At 47.8% G+C, this 19933-nt stretch overlaps 1 protein-coding gene across 11 annotated transcripts in view; it reads right to left on the bottom strand.

The window, feature by feature from the left end:
- Positions 1 to 19933, bottom strand: part of EHMT1 (euchromatic histone lysine methyltransferase 1) — a 277594-nt gene that overhangs the window by 31065 nt on the left and 226596 nt on the right. For 10 of the 11 annotated variants that reach the window (XR_010322901.1, XM_064290822.1, XM_064290821.1 and 7 more), the window contains 3 exons: positions 19200 to 19282; positions 17970 to 18076; positions 9070 to 9192 (listed from right to left, as the gene is read on the bottom strand). Coding sequence is in view for 10 of the 11 variants with exons in the window: in XM_064290822.1 (XP_064146892.1) it covers positions 9070 to 9192; positions 17970 to 18076; positions 19200 to 19282 (313 nt within the window). In the remaining variant the exon portion in view is untranslated. Of the gene's footprint in view, positions 1 to 19; positions 2125 to 9069; positions 9193 to 17969; positions 18077 to 19199; positions 19283 to 19933 lie in introns of those variants that run through there. The other variant, XM_064290824.1, reaches the window with a different exon arrangement.

Genomic DNA, 19933 nt, shown 5'->3' with positions numbered 1-19933 from the left:
AATACAGATGTGACTGAAGCCCCACAGGCACAACCTCAGTGAGTCCTCACGCCGTCACCCAGGGAGATGAGAAGGTTGTATAGCCAGCCTCGTCCACTGGGCCCGGGCTGAGCTCCTGTCCAGGAGGTGGGCTGGTGCCCTCCCACCACAACACACACTCACACGTCCCCACGGCGGTGGCCCAGGACAGTTCTGGGCCCTTCCATAGTCTCTGCGACGTGAGGACAGAGCCTTCCACTGCTCACCCTCAGTACAGCCATGGCCACGGTGGACAACAGAAGCAGTGCTACTGACTCGGTAACAGCTGCCCTTGAGCTGCAGGAGTTTAAGGAATGATGGCAGTGGGCGTGGACAAGAAGGGTGTGCACGTGCTCCAGGCCCGAGGCACGTTCCTGGGGTGGGGCTCCAAGGGCAGCTCTGCTTCCTCAAGGACCCTGAGCTGCCACAGGTGAGGCCATCTCAAGAGAGAAGAGGCAGCCCATGTTGAGGTCATGGCCACAAGGCCCCAAGACACACAAGCAAGTACCACAGCATTACTGATGCCCCACATCACCAGAGCCAGATCCCAACCTCAGTGTGTATCTTACCAATGAGAGCAACCACAAGGCCCGCGTGGACACACCTCACCGTTTCTCTTATGGAGACTGTTCTTTGCTTTTGTGCCCCATTCCTGAGTTTTGTCCTTTATTCCCCCCTCACCCTCACTTCCAACCTCACAGCAGTGGCCCCAGATTTAACATGCATACTGACACACACATCTCAGTGAAACCCACAGATTTACCAGCAGGCCTACCATTCTCTGGACAGACCCACAATCTTAAACCCCGGGTCACTGGAACTGAAATCCTTATTTGTATCATAAATATAACACATATGGTTGCTGGGCTAAAAGTTTTGTGCCCTTTTCATGCGTTCTCGGCCATCTGAGTAGGTACAATCGGAGGAACCCGAGATACTGGAAAATTGCCACACGTTGAAATGCACAAACAGCAGATGCACAAGGGGCAGGCTCTGCAAGTGGCCTCACGCGCTGGAGAGACAGAGACGCAGCTCCCACCGCAGGGGTGCTCCACTAAGGAAACGTCGCCTACCTGCCCTGAGACCCTACCTGCCCTGAGACCCTATCTGCCCCTGCCCTGAGACCCCAGCCAGGCGGGAAGCAGGCAACGACGGGGGCGGGAGGTGAGATGGGGTGAGAAGGACTGAGAAGAGGGGAACAGACGAGGAGGGGGGCCGAGGAGGAGGGCACGGGGGAGGGGAGTGATGGATTTTAGTAACTTTTGGTTTATCTGAAAACACCTTTACTTCATTCTCACTTTTTGAAGGTTCTTTTCTGGACGCAGAATTCTAGGTTGACAGTTTATTTTTCCCCCCAGAATAAGAATGTCATTCCATTGCCATCTGATCTCTATTGCTTCAGAAAAGTCAGCAGTCATTCGTAATGTCGTTTGCCTGTATGCAAACTGTTGTTTTTCTTTGGCTGCTTTTAACATTTTCATTGTTCGGTTTTCAGCAGTTTCACCATGGTATGTTTAGGTGCTGTGCAGAATAACAGTAACACCTAACATATCACTGTGAAAAAATTAAAGCCTCAAGCTGCAACATTAAAGGATCCTAAGGGGAAAATACTAAATGACACAGGAAACATCAAAAGAAGATGGGAACAGTCACTGTACCAAAAGAACTGGTCGACGTTGAACCATTTCAGGAAAACAACATAAAATCAAGAACTGATGGTACTAAAGGAAGAAGTCCAAGCTGCACTGAAGGCACTGGTGACAAGCAAGGCTCTAGGAATTGAGGGAACACCAATTAAGATGCTTCAACAAATGGATACAGCACCGGAAGTGCTCATTCATCTATGCCAAGAAATTTGGAAGACGGCTACCTGGCCAACCAACTGGAAAGGATTCGTATTTGTACACATTCCAAAGAAATTTGATCCAATCAAATGTGGAAATTACCCAACAATATCATTAATATCACGTGCCAGTAAAATTTTGCTGAAGATCATTCAAAAGCAGTTGCAGCTGTACATCAATAGGGAACTGTCAGAAATTCAAGCCGGATTCAGAAGAGGACGTGGAACCAGGGATATCACTGCTGATGTCAGATGGGTCCTGGCTGAAAGCAGAGAATACCAGAGGGATGTTTACCTGTGTTTTATTGACTATGCAAAGACATTCAACTATGTGGATCATAACACACTATGGATAACATTGCAAAGAATGAAAATTCCAGAACACTTAATTGTGCTCATGAGGAACCTGTAGTTAGGCCAAGAAGCAGTCATTCAAATGGAGTAAGGGCTTAAAGTCAGGAAAGGTGTGTGTCAGGGTTGTATCATTTCACCATACTTATTCAATCTGTATGCTGGGCAAATAATCCCAGAAGCTGGACTATATGAAGAAGAACGTGGCCATCAGGATTGGAGGAAGACTCATTAACAACCTGCCATAGGTTGTTTCAGAGTTATCGAATTTATCTGTTTTTTTTTTCTTTTGTTGCTTATGCTTTTGGTGTCACATCTAGGAATCCACTGCCAAAAGCAAAACCCTGAAGCTTTATCCCTATGCTTTCTTTTAAGAATTGCTTAGCTCTTGTCTTAGTCATCTAGTGCTGGTATAAAAGAAATACCACAAGTGGATGGCCGTAACAAAGAGGAGTTTATTCTCTCACAGTCTAGTAGGATAGTCCAAATTCACGGTGTCAACTCCAGGGGAAGGCTTTCTTTGTCAGCTCTGGGAGAAGGTCCCTGTCATCAGTCTTTCCCAGTTGAGGAGCTTCTCAGCACAGGGACCCCAGGTCCAAAGGATGTGCTGCTCTCCTCGTTTCTTGGTTCCAAGAGGGGCCCCTGTCTCTCTGCTTGCTTCTCTCTTTATCTTAAAAGAGACTGACTTAAGACACAACATACTCTTGTAGACTGAGTCTTGAATCATTAACAACACAGAGGTAGGATTTACACCACATAGGAAAATCACATCAGATGACAAAATGGTGGACAATCACACAATACTGAGAATCATGGCCTAGCCAAGTTTAAACAGATTTTGGGGGGACACAATTTAATCCGTAACAGTACCCAAATTCATTCTTTTGCATGTGGAGATTCAACTGTCCCAGCACCATTCACTGAAGAGACTATTCTTTCCCCACTGAAAGGACTTAGGACCCTTGCTGACAATCAAATGAGCACAGAATTATGAGTTAATTTTGGGACTCTCAATTTTATTCCACTGGTCTATGGCTTTCCTTATACACACTGTTTTGACTTTATACTATTCCTTAAATCTAGGAAATGTGAGTACTTCTACTTTTTCCAAGATTGTGTTAGCTATTCAGAGACCTTGCAATTCCATCTGAATTTGAGGACTGCTCTTTCCGTTTCTGCATAAAAGCCTATTGGGTTTGCACTGAATCTGCCGATAGTTTAAAGCAGTACTGACCTCTCAACAATATTAAGTCATACAATCCATGAGCACAGATGTCTTTCCATTTATTTATTTAGGTCTTCAATTCCTTTCAGCGATAGAGTATTCATTATACAAGTCTTTCACACTCCTGGTTACATTATTCCTAGGTATTTTACTCTTTGAAATGCTGCTGTAATTAGAACTGTATTCCTGATTTTCTTATTAGACTGTTTACTACTGGCATATAAAAACACAACTGATGTTTGTGTCATTTTGCACGCAACTTTGCTGCATTTGCTCACTAGCTCTAGTAGTGTGGATTCTTGGGGGTTCTTCATACATAGTCACACAACCTGCAAAGATAGTCTCACCTTCCTGTGCAATTTGGACGCCTTTTGTTTTTCCTGCTTAATTGCTCTGGAGTCGGAATTGACTCCATAGCAACAGGTTTGGTTTTTGGTTTAAGTGCTCTGGCTAGAACTTCCAGTACAATGTTGAACAATGGTGGTGACAGTGGTCATCCTTGTCCGGTTCCATAGGTGGACACCTTTTAGCCATTCCAAGTCGAGTACGATGTTAGCTGTGGGTTTTCCAGGAATGGCCTTTATTATGTTGAACATTTCCCCTTCTATTCCTAGTTTGTTGAGTGCATTTATCATGAAAGAATGTTGGGTTTTGTCAAATGCCTTTTGTGGCTCAGTTAGGATGACCCTGTGGTTCTTTTCCGTCATTCTATGAATGTGGTGTATTACAAGGACTGATTTTCTTACGTTGAACCACCTTTGCATTCCTGGCATAAATCACACTAGGTCACAGAACTGAAGAAAAAATTCAAGCTTCGAGTTGCAATACTGAACGGTTCTATGGAAAAAACATTAAATCACACAGGAAGCATCAAAAGAAAATGGAAGGAATACACAGAGTCATTATACCAAAAAGAATTAGTCGATGTTCAACCATTTCAGGAGGCAGCATATGATCAAGAATCAATGGTACTGAAATGGGGAGTCCAAGCTGTACCGACGGCATTGGTGAAAAACAAGGCTCCAGGAACTGATGGAAAACCAAGTGAGATGTTTCAACAAACAGATGCAACACTTGAAGCGCTCACTCATCTATGCCAAGAAATTTGGAAGACAGCTAACCTGGCCAACTGACTGGAAGAGATCCATATTTATGCCTACTTCCAAGAAAGGTGACCCAACCAAATGCAGAAATCATCGAACAGTATCATTAAATCACAAGCAAGCAAATTTTTGCTGAAGATCATTCGAAAGCAGTTGCAGCAGTATATCAAAAGGGAACTGCCAGAAATTCAAGCCAGATTCAGAAGAGGACATGGAACCAGGGATATCATTGCTGATGTCAGGTGGATCTCGGCTGAAAGCAGAGAATACCAGAAAGACGTTTACCTGTGTTTTGACTACGCAAAGGCATTCGACTGTGTGGATCCTAACAAATTATGGATAACATTGCAAAGAATGGGAATTCCAGAACACTTAATTGTGCTCATGAGGAACCTGTACATAGATCAAGAGGCAGTCGATTGAACAGAACGAGGGGACACTGCATGGTTTAAAGTCAAGAAAAGTGTGTGTCAGGGTTGTATCCTTTCACCATACTTACTCAATGTGTACACTGAGCAAATAATTTGAGATGCTGGACTATATGAGGAAGAACGGGGCATCAGGATTGGAGGAAGACTCATTAACAACCCACATTATGCAGATGACACAACCTTGCCTGCGGAAAGTGAAGAGGACTTGAAGCACTTACTGATGAAGATCGAAGACCACAGCCTTCAGTATGGGTTACACTTCAACATAAAGAAAACAAAACTCCTCACAACTGGACCAATAAGCAACATTATGATAAACAGAAAAAAGATTAAAGTTACCAAGGATTTAATTTTACTTGGATCCACAATCAACACCCATGGAAGCAGCAGTCGAGAAATCAAAAGACACATCGCATTGGGCAAATCTGCTACAAGGTGTTCAAAAGCAAAGATGTCACCCTGAAGACTAAGGTGAACCTGACCCAAGCCATGGTGTTTTCAATCACCTCATATGCATATCCAGCTGGGCGATGAATAAGGAAGCCTGAAGAAGAATTTATGCCTTTGAATTGTGGTATTGGTGAAAATACTGAATATACCATGGTGTCATGGATTGCATTTTGTCCCCCCAAAAATATATGTCAACTTGGTTAGGCCATGATTGCCAGTACTGTGTGGTTGTCCTCCATTTTGTGATTGTAATTTTATGTTAAGAGAACTAGGGTGGGATTGTAACACCACCCTTACTCAGGTCACCTCCCCGATTAAGTGTACAAGGAGTTTCCCTGGTGTGTGACCTGCACCACCTCTTCTCTCTCAAGAGATAAGAGCAAAGGGAAGCAAACCGAGTTGGGGGCCTCATACCACCAAGAAAGCAGCCTGGGGAGCAGAGCGCATCCTTTGGACCTGGGGTCCCTGTGCCTGAGAAGCTCCTAGACCAGGGGAAGATGGAGGATAAGGACCTTCCTCCAGACCTGAAAGAGAGAGAAAGCCTTCCCCTGGAGCTGACACCCTCAATTTGGACTTTTAGCCTACTTTACTGTGAAGAAATAAATTTCTCTTTGTTAAAGCCATTCACTTGTGGTATTTCTGTTATAGCAGCACTAGATGACTAAGACATGTGGACTGCCAAAAGAACAAGCAAATCTGTCTTGGAAGAATACAACCAGAACGCTCCTTAGAAGCAAGGATGTCAAGACTAGTCTTTCATACTTTGGAGATACTATCAGGAGGGATCAGTCCCTAGAGAATGACATCATGCTTGGTAGAGGGTCAGCGCAAAAGAGGAAGACCCTCAATGAAATGGATTGACACAGTGGCTGCAACAATGGGCTCAAGCACAACAACGATTGTGAGGATGGCGCAGGACCAGGCAAGGTTTTGTTGTTGTATGTGGGGTTGCTATGAGTCGGAACCGATTCGATGGCACCTAACAACAACAGGTCACAGTATATACTCCTTTCGATATGCTATTCAATGGGGACCTCTCCCTGTGCATTCTCTTCCCTCAGGGACTGCACCTGCCCTATTATCCAACGCCTTAAAAACAGCTGTCTCATACGGTTTCTCTAGCTTTGTAGATGTTCACAGCGGGAGAGCAAATTTCTTGCTCAACTACTTCTCTACCCCTTTCCTGGAATCTTATGATAACTTGTCACTGGCCAACATGCTTGACTCTCTGGAACCTTTTTCCTTCTTTTTTCCAATGGCATGGGACAGGCCGTGGATTCTTGACAAAGAGGTTTGGGTATTCTTGGCAGCAATTGTGTCTCAGTGGTCTACAAGCAGTAAGTACTGAACTTAACCAACTAAGAAATGTGCACAGGCATCTGAAGTACCAGTCAGCATGAGGGCCAGCTGTGTCCACAGTGCAAACCCTGGTGGCGCAGCAGTTAAGAGGTACGGCTCCTAACCAAGAAGTCAGCAGTTCAAACCCACCAGGCGCTCCTTGGAAACACTATGGGGCAGTTCTACTCTGTCCTATAGGGTCGCTATGAGTCGGGATCGACTCGATGGCAACAGGTTTTTTTTTTTTTTTTTGGTTTTGGCGTCCACAGTAAAATTTCTCTGGCTACTCGAAAGCTTAATGACATAATTCAGAAGCCTTGATATCTTCATTCAAACAATAATTTGTCTAGAGCAATGATGTGTGCACACAGACCCTGTCAGTCATCATTTTAAAAGAAATAACAGTAACAATAACACCTCTGGTTGTTGTTCTTTTTAGGTGCTGTCGAGCTGGTTCCAACTCACAGTGACCCTAAGTACACAGGAGGATGTACTGCCTGGCCCCACACCAACCTCCCAATCGACGCTATGCTTGAGCCCATTGTTGCAGTCACTGTGTCAATCCACTTCGTTGAGGGTCTTCCTCTTTTTTTTCACTGACCCTCCGCTTTACCAAGGAACTGGTCCCTCCTGAAACATGTCCAAATCACGTAACATGATGTCTTGCCATCCTCCCTTCTAAGGAGCTTTCTGGCTGCACACCTGAGACAGATTTGTCCATTCTTCTGGAACTCCGTGGTATATTCAATATTCTTTGTCAACACCATAACGTAAAGGCATTAATTCTTTCTTGCATATCCAAGTGTTAACATATAAGAAAACTAACACTCAGCACTGACATGGGTACAAGGGATGTATTTTCAGGTGTACAGTGCAAGGTTTCATAGGTAACAGCCAAGGTGTCTGCCCACCCATAGTGGGGGCTGCTATTCAGTACCAGGCTTGGTGCACAGCCTATGGTGAGGCTCCACCAGCACCTCCAACTCGTCAGTCAGCAAAATTCACAGGGGCTGACACTGGGAGATGTAGATGGGCTGAGAGTAAGGAGCCAAGGGCAACAGATGAGCCCTACTCTTCCCTGCTCATCACTGCTCGGTGTGGCTGGGTGACTGTCTCCTTCAAGTTTCAGTATTCTATACTTTCTCTGCATTAATTCTGGCTGAATGTTACAATCAGAAAAAAAGACTTCACTAAATTAAAAAAGATTAAGTTGAGGTTAGCACAGTGCCACGGGCACTGGTCTGGGCGCAGCCTAGTGGGTGGCAGGTGTGGAGGCAACCCTGCTCAAATACCGCCATCTCCACTGACGGTGGCCTAGTCTACCCTGGATCCATGGCTCCAGGCTGATGGTTAACAGGGGATTTTATTTCTTGGGTGAGAATTTCCCTGGACGAGCCGGCAGTGGTATTTCCTCACCCAGTCTCAATGCTCTGGCCACCTCTATTCCTCACACCACACACTCAGTCTTTCCAGTGCCCATGAGTACTCCCTTGACACTTCCTACCCCTGCTGACAAAAGCCATGCCAAGGTACGCCAGCTGTATTCTCAGGGCACCTGTGACAGTAGAGTGGTGACAGAAACACACACCCCATCTTCACCTGGGGGAACCACAGGGTGAGTGGAGCTGACACACATACCCTGCATGCAGTCTCCACTCACTGCACACACACCAAGCAAGGAGCTCTCTGCAGGGTTTAAGTATGAATCTTTTAAACACATTTCCTAAGCGCACATTCTCAAGGAGCTAAAGGTGTGACATAAACTTCACAGGCTTGCATAAACTGGCTGTGGGCCTGAGTGGTCCCTCCACCCTCCCCCGCGCCCGCCCATGAGCACAAGATCCCTCACTCCAGCCTGTAGTCGTGGTGAGCAGCACAATGTAGAGATTGGTGCAGATGCCACAAGTGGTCACTCTCCTTATCTTCCTCCCGAAATGCGGGCCCAGCTTGCTCTCCTGAGCACATCCCTTCCCAAACTGGGTGCACGGATGGGCATGTGCAAACGAGCTCATCCCCATGGCCACGCTGTGGCTCAGCACCCTCCTTCATGCCTCCATGCCTAGTGCAGCCACTCTGCATCCTGCCAGACTTCCCACACGTGCACCACGCACAGCACTCACTAAACAGCTGAAAGGTCCACACAGCAAAGTCGTTGCCACTGCACTCTCTACAAACAACCAGGGCCGTGGGAGGTGAGGCAAATCCCCTGCGCACAGCCAGAGCTTAGGGTGCAACCCACTGAGGAACCAGCCCCTCATGGTCAGGGGACATGTCCAGACACACGGGGCAGCAACAGGGGTGTGCACACACCTTGGGGTCCACAAGTGCCCCTGCCTTGATGAGGTACTTGACCGCGTCCAGATGGTTGTTCTCCGCAGCCTCCATCAGTGGGGTCCGCTGGTCCTCAGAACAGGTGTCAATGTTGGCGCCCGCCTGGAACACAGACAGGTAAGAGTGACGACACACATACTACAAGTGTCTGAAACCAGACCTGATGGGCTGCATTACATCTTTTTCTACTCAGCAGCTACAGTGGGCCTCTCAAAATGAACAAAACTATTCTCTTACTCTGGCCCTTTAGTTCCTAATTGGTGTTTGTCCTAGACTTCACTTCTCAATAAAGAACCCAGTTTCCTCCAATGCTAATAATCTTATACAACCAGAGGACACCCCAAAACCAGAAAACTAGTGCTGGCACCCACCATTAACCACACATAGACCTCCCTGGGATGCTGCCACTTCTACATGGGCTTGGGTCATTTTTTGTTTGTTTTATTCTGGTTTTTATGAGTCCACTCTGCATGACTCTAGAAATAGTCAAAACTAACCTGTGTTCCTGAGGTTGCTTTCTGGGTGATGAAAACATCAAGGGATGATGAGACAATAAAGGCTGGGACAGCTCCAGCTCTGGAGGAGGGAGGGTGGGAGTGTGTCTAGGTGCAGCAGGGTCCTGATTCTTGACCTGAGTGGTTATGCTGGGGCTTATTTCATGATTTTAACTTTTCTGTATGCATACTGTATATTTGTTAAAGATATAAACAAACACCAAAAGGAAAAAACAAAGAGAAAATATTTTTTCCCAGGAGGACACACTAACTTCTAAACAGAAAGGACATGGGCTGCAGATGGTGGAGGTGCTTCTCCAATGAGCTGAGAGACAACAACGATCACCTAGAATTCCAAATCCAGGAAAAGTACCTTCCATGGAGCCTCCACACGCTGTCACCAAGCAACCCTAACCTTTTATCTTAGACGGGGTTCTTCAGAGAAGCAAAACCAGTGAAGTGTACGTTGTGTATATGTGTGTGTGTACATATGTATGTATATATGTACACACATGGACACACACACATTTATCTCAAGGAAATGGTTCCTGTGGTTGTAGAGGCTGGCAAGTTCCAAGTCTTGTGGCTCAGGCGTCAGGGTAGAGGCTTCTCCTAACTCACGTAGCTGCAGAAGCAGATGGACCCAAGTTCAGCAGGTCAGACAGCAGGCCGCTGGTTCATGGGCTGCAGACGCTAACAAATCCAAGATTGGCAGGCAATACAGCAGACAGCTGGCTCAAGTCCCAAGAAGCAGAGGTCAGATGATGAAGAGCGAGATGCAGAATCCAGGGCAAGCAACTGAACTTTACTAGAATGTCCATATATACATATATTGGATGTAGGCCACACTCCCAAGGAAAATTCCCCTTACAGTTGACTGGCTGATCACACCAGATCACATCATGAAGGCAGACATTGTTACGTAACTGCCAAACTACACAGTTATGTAACTGTCAAACCACTAAGAATCATGGCCCAGCAAGTCGACAGCAACTTCAACCACTGCACCTGTACACATCTCCTTAAACCACACACAATCTCTGAAGAAAGTCAATTACAAAGTCATACTTCCACTAAACATGATAAAACCATATGTGTACAACCAAAACCACACTAGCCCCACTTATATCTTACATTTTATAAATGAGGAAAACAAAAATATTTGATGCACACATACAAGCAAGAAATACTCAGTCCTCATTTCTGAAACTGCAAGAAATACTCAGTCCTCATTTCTGAAACTGGGCACCTGGTACTAACTGGAATTTAGAACTACCTTCTTCCACCACCCACTCCTTATTCCCTTTACCTTTAGCAAAAACCTCTGATGGTGGTGGCTTTTTGCCTGGTTGGGTAACCCAAACCACCTCCAAAAGGTCTGAGCTATTAGTAGTCATGCTGGAATCAGGTTGCTGTAGTTTTCCACTGACTTTAATCACAAGGCATGGTAGTACTAAGAGATGCCCTAAGGGATCTCTTGTATTCAAGACATACTTTTTTATCTCCCTTATGAAACATCAATCTGATTTCCCCTTGTAATCAGAGTCAATCACACCAGTTAATAATGGTAACACCCTTCTTTGACTGTTGTTCCAGAGGCATGAGGAATCCAAAGTGGTTAGGTGGCATTCTTAACGTACAGTTCAATGGAATCAGTGTTGTGTTGCCTGGTGGGAACATTCTTCCCTTTGGAACTAAGACCTCTAGACCCGCTGAGTGAGGAGACGCTGGGACAGGAAACAAAAATTCTGGGAGTCGATCTCTAAGGGTAATAGTGTACAGTGCACTCCCATCTCCACCCCTTGATTCCTGGGACCGTGAATCCTGGCTACAGGAGAGACACCACCATATACTGGATGCTGGTTTAGAGCATATACAGCCTCCTAGAGAATGCTGCCCCAAGCCTGTAAGGTATTGCCACCTAGCTGGCACCATCATTGTGTCTTTAGAAGGCTATTCTACTGGTCTACCAAGTCAGCTGCTTCAGGATGACGGGGAACACGCTAAGACCAGTGAACTCCACGAGCATAAGCTTAATGCCGTACATCATTTTCTGTAATGTCAGTCCCTTGATTCAAGGCAATGCTGTGTGGGATACCATGATGGTGGATGAGGCATTCTGAGTCCACAGATGGTAGCTGTGGCAAAGGCATTGTATAAAGGAAAGGGAAATCCATATCCATAGAGTAAGAGTCTATCCCAGTAAGAACAAAACACTGCCCTTTCCATAAAGGAAGTGGTCCAATGTAATCAATCTGCCACCAGGTTGCTGGCTGATCGCCACAAGGAGTGCTGCCATATTGGGAACTCAGTGATGGTCTCTGCTGCTGGCTGACTGGCCATTCAGCAGTGGCTGTAGTCGAGTCACCCCTGGCGAGCAGAAGTCTAAGTTGCTGGGTACATGCATTGCCATTCCTGCCACGATGGCCACTTGGTTCATGAGCCCACTGAGCAACAACAGAAGCAGCTGTGGAAAGAGGGTGACTGGTTTCCATGTAAGGTGTCATCCCATCCACTCCACTGTTAAAATCATCCTCTGCTGAGGTCACTCTGGTGAATAATCACATGAGACGCAAATACTTCACTTCTCTGGCCCATTAGGAGAGGCCTATCCACATGCCTCTTCTCCGTACCTCCTTGTCTGTCACCAATTTTGCAATCACGTTCTCCCAAGTTCCTAAAAATCCAGTCAAACCATTGGCCACAGTCTACAGATCAGCATACAATCGCACATCTGGTTATTTTTTCTTCCAAGCAAGTGAACAACCAGGTACACTGCTCAAAGTTCTGCCCGCTGGGAGGATTTTCCTTCATCAATGTCCTTCAGGGAGGTCCCAGAAAGGGGCTGTAGTGCTGCTGCTCTCCACTTTCAAGTGGTGCCTGCATACTGCACAGAACCATCTGTAAACCAGGCATGAGTTTTCTCTCCCTCAGTTAATTGATCATAAGGAACTCCCTATGAGGTTACACATGCAGACTGGGAGATGGAAGTTAATGAGATAGTAGTAGAGACCATGGACATTTGGGCCACTTCCTCATGGAACTTACTTGTGCCTTCAGGTCCTGTTCGGGACCAATCTCATAAATATCACTTCTATTTAACGATGGAGTCGTGCTGTGCATGTCCAACTTTATGACTCCATGGGTCAAATAATACCCAATCCATGATGGGAAGCTCAGGCCACATGGTGACTTGGTGGCCCACGGTTAAGCGTTCAGTCTCTACTAAGGCCCAATAACAAGCCAAAAGCTGTTTCTCAAAAGGAATAGTTATCTGTAGAGGCTGGCAGGGCTTCGCTCCAAAATCCTAGGTCTGCACTGTAATTCATCAATAGGGGCCTGTCAAAGACTGCAAACAGCATCTCTAACTGGTACTAATACTTCAAGCAGCATTGGATCAGCTGGATCACATGCCTCAAGCGCCAGAGAAGCTTGGTCAGGAGCCTGAGCCTGTTGCGTGGCCTTCTCTTGTTCAAGGCTTCACTCAAAATTAGCCACTTTTTGAGTTACTTAATATGCTGGAGTAGCACGCCCAAATGAGGAATATGCTGCCTCCAAAATTCAAAGAGGCCAAACAGGCATCGTGCCTCCTTTTCAGTTGTAGGAGGGGCCCGATGCAGTAACTTATCCTTTACAAGGAATATCTCAACATGCCCCATACCACTGGACTCCTGGAAATTTCACTAAGGTGGAAGGTGCCTGAATTTTTCCAACCTTCTAGCATGCAAATGCTTTACCAGTAAGTCCAGAGGTACTGACACTTATTCCTTACTAGGCCCAATCAGCATAATGTCACCATCGTAACGGACCAGTGTGATGTCCTGTGGATGGGAACAGCGATCAAGGCCCCTGCAGACTATGACATAAGGCTGGAGAACTGATATACCCCTAAGGTAGGATACTGAAGGTGTACTGCAGGCCTTGCTAGCTGCAGGCAAACTGCTTCTGGTGTTCGTTTGAAACTAGAATCAAGAAAAACGCATTGGCCCAATCAACAGCTGCACACCAGGTACCGGGAGAGACCAGTCACCGGGAGAGACCAGACACCGGGAGAGACCAGGTATCGGGAGAGACCAGGTACAGGGAGATGTATCAATTTGCTCAAGGAATGAACCTGTACCTGGAACAGCAGCTGCAACTGGAGTCACCACCTGGATAAGTTTTCGATAATCCACTGTCATTCACCAAGATTCATCTGTTTTTTTTCACAGGCCAAAGAGGCAAGTTGAATGGGGATGTGGGAATCACCATCCCTGCATCCTTCAAGTCCTTGATGGTGGCAGTAATGTCTGCAATCCCTCCAGGAATGTGGTATTACTCTTGGTTTTCTATTTGCCTAGGCAGGAACAGTTCTGATGGCTTCCACTTGGTTTTTCCTACCATAATAGCCCTTACTCCACTTGTCAAGAATTCAATGTGGGGGTTCTGTCAGTTGCTGAGTATATCTATGTCGACTATGCATTCTAAGAAAAACAAACAAAACCCATTGCCACTGAGCAGATTCCGACTTATAGTGACCCTATAGGACAGAGCAGAACTGCCCCATAGGCTTTCCAAGGAGCGGCTGGTGGATTTAACTGCCAACCTTTTGGACAGCAACTGAACGCTTAACCACTGCGCCACTAAGACTCCAAAATGCATTCGAGAATGGAGGAAATCATATAGGATGGGTTCACGGACCCACTGTGAGATGAACATGAGCTAAGACTCCACTAATAACCTGACCTCCATATGCCCCAACTGTGGCTGGTGGGCCACAGTGATGTTTTGGGTCTCCTGGAATTAGTGTCAATTCAGAGCCAATATCCAATAATCCCTGAAAAATCTGATAATTTCCTCTTCCCCAATGAACAGTCACTCTAGTAGAAGCTGTAGATCCCTTTGGGGAAGGCTGGGAAAAAGATTAACAGTATAAACTTTTGGCAGGGTAGCAGAGTCCTTCCTCAAGGGGACCTGGCCTCCCCTACATTCATGGATTGTGGGTTGGTAAACTGGCTCCAGTCTAGAATTGACTGAGAGGCCATTATTCTCTATTCTGGTGATTTGAGTTAGACTGCTGTTCACTTGACCTCAAATTCTTCACTTCTACAGATCAAGTAAACATTAAGTAGGTTTCCCATCTATTTAACTCCTAGGGGCACCATGACTAAGCAGCCAATGCCCTATGTCCATATGAGTCAGGCTATTCTGATGACTGCTTTGACTCCACTAGCCATTACGATAACCACGCCCACCTCGTCTCTGGCAGCTGAGTGCTGCCACTTGGCCTCTAGCATTACAGGGACCAATCGGCCCCATTTCAGTCAGGGCAGTTCCCACTGTAATCTGCCTTACATAAAACAGCAATCACAGCAGTCTTCAAGGATGCTGGGGCTCCCTTCATAAATTTGTCCCTCACCATTGTGGTAAAAGGTATGTCTTCTTGGCACTCTACATGTGGGGCTGTGGGTCTAATCAGATAAATCCACTCTAACATATTTACTCATCCAGTGCCGCTATAATAGAAATACCACAAGTGGATGGCTTTAACATACAAAGTTTATTCTCTCACAGTCTAGTAGGCTAGAATTCCAAATTCAGGGCACCATCTCCAGAGAAAGGTTTTCTCTCTGTCACCTCTGGAGGAAGGTCCTTGTCATCAGTCTTCCCCTGGAGTAGGAGCTTCTCAACGCAGGAACTCTGAGTCCAAAGAACGTGCTCTGTTCCCGGCACTACTTTCTTTGGGTATGTAGTTCCCATGTCTCTCTGCTCACTTCTTTTATATCTCAAGACACTGACTTAAAACACAACTTATTTTGTAGATTGAGTCCTGCCTCATTAATATAACTGATGCTAATCCTGCCTCGTTAATATAACTGATGCTAATCCTGCCTCATTAACATCATAGAGGCAGGATCCACAACACACAGAAAAATCACATCAGATGACAAAATGATGGACAATCACACAATACTGAGAACCATGGCTTCGGCAAGTTGACATATATTTCTCGGGCACACAATTCAATCCATGACACGTTCCAATTTCCCTAAACCTTTTAATATCTTCTACAGTATATCAAGGCAGGTGTGGTACTTTAAGTGGATTTAGTGTAGGCCGTCGCATAATCCATGCTTCTCTGCAAGCCAACCCAATAAACTATTAGATCCTTCCCTAACCTCTCCAGCTGAAACACTATATGAAAAATTTATGCTTAGAGGGTCCATATCGATAAACTCAGACTAATCCAACTTTATGTTCCTTGCACTATTATCCCACCTCCTTAAAAGCCATTGTCACACACAGTCCCTAAGCATCTGTTTGTAGATATCAGAAAAGCCAAGCAGTTTCTTTTGGAATGTAGTGTATCTCCTCCAGGGTCACACTTCGTACTCTACCTTTTGGGGCTCACTGGGACTCGTACATCTAGTATATATATAAGTCTAGAAGCAAAAACGGATGGTTGGGGTGCATCCTGGGAACATTCAGCCATGTCTTGTAAGGCACCTAACTCAGGTAATGCTCCCAGACAATGCCCCAGGCATTGCCCCAGGTGATATCTCTAAGACTCTTCAGGCCTCATCAGATGGCATGGTAGGAATAAAGATTTTACTAGGGAAGGTAACTTAGCAAAGATGGACTGAACTCTTTAGATGGGAGTAAAAGGCTGGTTCTCTATATTTATATATAGAGAGAGATTTACACGAAGGAAACAGCTCATGTGGTTGAAGAAGTGGGCAAGTTCCAAGTCCATGGGCGAGGTGTCAGGCTGGAGGACTGTCCTGAATCACGTAGCTATGAAAACCCAAAACCAAACCCGTTGCCATTGAGTCGATTCTGACTCAGAGCAACCCAATAGGACACGGTAGAACTGCCCCGTAGAGTTCCCAAGGAATGCCTGGTAGATTCTAACCGCCGATCTTTTGGTTAGCAGCCATAGCTCTCAACCACTATGTCACCAAGATTTCATGTAGCTTGAGGCTGACAAATTCACAACCAGCAGGTCAGATGGCAGGCCACTCACTCACGGGCTGCAGAGACTGACACATCCAAGATCGGCAGGTATGAGAGCAGGCTGCTGGCTCATGGGCTGTGGAAGCTGATCAATCCAAGATCGGCAGGCAATAAGGCAGGCAGCTGGCTCAAGTCCCAAGAACAGAAGGTCAGATGATGATTGTAAGGTCCAGAGCAAACAAGTGAGCTTTGCCAGAACGTCCATATATACTGGACACAGGCCACACCCCCAAGGAAACTCCAGTTACAACTGATTGGCTGATCACATTAGATCACATCATGGAGCAGGACACCATTACATAACTGCTAAATTACATCATTACGTAACTGCCTTTCTGTATCATTACACAACTGCCAAACCTGAGAATTACAGCCTAGCCAAGTGAATATACAACTTAAACCATCACAGCATTCCAGCTCGTGCCTAACTGTCGAGCAATGCCCATACAGCCCAGGTCCCTGGTGGTGTTGAACACTGCCCTTCATGGCTTCGCACATCTGCTGCCCCTCCCACCATGCCCTCTGGACCGCCAGGCCTATCTTCCACAAGCACAAACCACTTCTCACACCCTTCACAGCTTCCTGGAAGGTGCAGAGAACATTCTGGCTAAGTCACGCTCCCTACTCTATCACACAGCAACTTCGCAGCCCTCTGATGGGCACCTGTCTCCAATGCACCTACATACCATTCTCCTTCCTCATCTCTCAGCCCTCTGATGGGCACCCGTCTCCAGTGTACCTGTGAACCACTCTCCTTCCTTGTCTCTCAGTCCTCTGATGTGCACCCGTCTCTAGGGTACCTGCGTACCACTCTCCTTCCTCATCTCTCAGCCCTCTGATGGGCACCCGTCTCCAGTGCACCTATGTACCATTCTCCTTCCTCGTCTCTCGGCCCTCTGATGGGCACCTGCACCTGTCTCTGGTATACCTACGTGCCACTTTCCTTCGTCTCTCAGCCCTCTGACAGGGGACCCGTCTCCGGTGTACCTGTGTACCACTCTCCTTCCTCATCTCTTAGGCCTCTGATGGGCACGCATCTCCAGTGCACCTATGTGCCACTCTCCTTGTCTCTCAGCCCTCTGATGGGCACCCGTCTCTGATGTAACTGTGTGCCACTCTCCATCCTTGTCTCTCAGCCCTGGCACCATCCAGAAGCCCCTGGTCACCCCTCTCTCGTACAGTTCCAGTGGTGAATATCCACTGATACCTGACCCTTCTGGTTCCCATATCCACGAGATGACCCTGGGCATCACAGCCCACGTGCCTCGGCCTCCTCATCTCCCAGGAGTTGCCTGCCCACCTCAGTCACACACCCCCCAAGAGGTACCCCGCAGTGTGGCCTCTGCAGTGCACCTGGTTTACGTGTGGATGGTGGGTGAAGGCTAAAGTCACCTGGATCAGCATGTGGCAGACATCCACGTGGCCAGCCTCAGCGGCGGCGTGCAGCGGACAACGCTTGCTCTGGTGCTCCATCTTGAAGTTGGGGTCAATTCCATCCACTGCAGGCACACGGTTTCCATGGTTACTTCACCGGTCACTTCCAGTGCAGTCAGGGCACAGAGCCCAGGCATCACGGGGAGCCCCATGTGGCATTGGGGGATGACAGGGAGCCCCATATGGTGATGGAGCAGTGACAGGGAGCCCCACACGCCATCGGGGGGGAGGGGTGACAGGTTGCCCTGTGAGGTAATGAGGAGGTGATAGGGAGCCCCATGCAGTGTCGGGGATGACAGGGAGCCCCAACTGGTCGTGGAGATGATAGTGAGGCCTGTGTGGTAATGGTAGGGTGACAAAGAGCCCCATGCAGTGTCGTGGGGATAATGGGAGTCCCAAGCAGTGATGGGGTGTGACAGGGAGACCGGTACAGGGTCGAGGTGACAGGCGGTCCCATGTAGTGTTGAGGCTGATGGGGGTGGGGGGCAGGGCTGTGCAATATCAGTGGTGACAGGAGCCCTATGCAATGTCAGGGTTAACAGGGAGCTTTGTACAGTGTCCCGGGTGACATGGGGCCCTGTGCAGTGTTGGGGGTGATAGAGGATCCCGTGCAGTGTCAGGGGTAACGAGGAGCCCCATGCAGTGTCGGCAAGGTGACTGAGTCCTGTGCAGCGTTGGGGGTAATGGGGAGCCCCGGGTGGTGATGGTGAGTCCCATGCACTGTCGGGTGTGACAGGGAGCCCCGTGCAGTGTTGGCGAGGTGACTGAGCCCCATGCAGTGTTGGGGGTGATGGGGGGCCCCATGCAGTGTTGCATGTGACATGGGGCCCCATGTAGTGTTGGGGGTAACAGGGACCCCAGTGCAGTGATAGGGGGTGACAGGGGGTCCCGTGCAGTGTCAGGGGCAATGAGGAGCCTCAAGCAGTTATCAGTGAGGTGACTGGAGCATCATGCAGGGTCAGGGGTAATGGGGGACCCTGAGTGGTGATGGGGAGTCCCATGGACTGTCAGGAATGACAGGGAACCCCGAGTGGTGATAGGGATCTCCACACAGTGCTGGGGGTAGTGGGGAGCCCCATGCAGTGTTGGCAGGGTGACGGGAGCCCCGTGCAGTGTTGGCAGGGTGACGGGAGCCCCGTGCAGTGTCAGGGGAGACAGGGCCCTGCGGGGTGGCATGGACATACTCACCCAGCATGAGCAGCACCTTCTGCAGCTCGCCCTGCCTGGCAGAGAAGTACAGCTGCTTCGGATGGAAGCGGAGCTTCTTGGGCCTGTGGGGAGCACGCGGTGGCGTCACACATGCCCTCTGTCCCGGCACCGTGGCCACAAGCCAACCTGAGGACACAGACCCCACGCCAGCATCTCTGGGCCATGGGCCACTCTAGAGACCTCACCAGGTGATGCTGCAGGGTCTACAGCAAGCACCGCGACTGGGCCCTGCGGGCTGTCTGCTGCCTCGGTCCACTCGAGGAGACGCGGGGCCCATGTGAGGTGGCCTCCTGCCCGGCCCAACTACAGCACTAACTGAGGGCAGGAGTCCAAGGAGAGGCACGAACGGCTGGTTCAGTCATGCCCAGCAGACCGTCTGCTGCTCGTTTGTGTTAAAAGAAGAGGCCTAGGGCAGCTAAGGACTGAAAAGATAATTTTGCTTTGAAATCTTGATCCAATAAGTAAGTTAACAACAAGAAGCAGGAGGATGAGCAGGGGCAGCAGCCTGGGCCACACTGATGGATAACCATGGTGTGAACAGTCAGGGAGACCTGGCCATGGTGAGAAGCTGGCAGAAGATGGTGAGAACCTGCACCAGCCAACACCAAGGATTTGTATCAGGGCAAAAAGCAGACGAGGCCCTGTCCACTCAGCCCCACCTGTGTCCCTTTCTGCAGGAGGGGCAAGGATACCTGGTATGCCTCCCCAAGAAG

Source organism: Loxodonta africana, chromosome 9 (genome assembly GCF_030014295.1).
Source record: "Loxodonta africana isolate mLoxAfr1 chromosome 9, mLoxAfr1.hap2, whole genome shotgun sequence".
Classification (NCBI taxonomy): Eukaryota; Metazoa; Chordata; class Mammalia; order Proboscidea; family Elephantidae; genus Loxodonta; species Loxodonta africana.
Note: the sequence above shows the minus strand (reverse complement) of the source record. Positions and strands in the feature narration are given on the sequence as shown.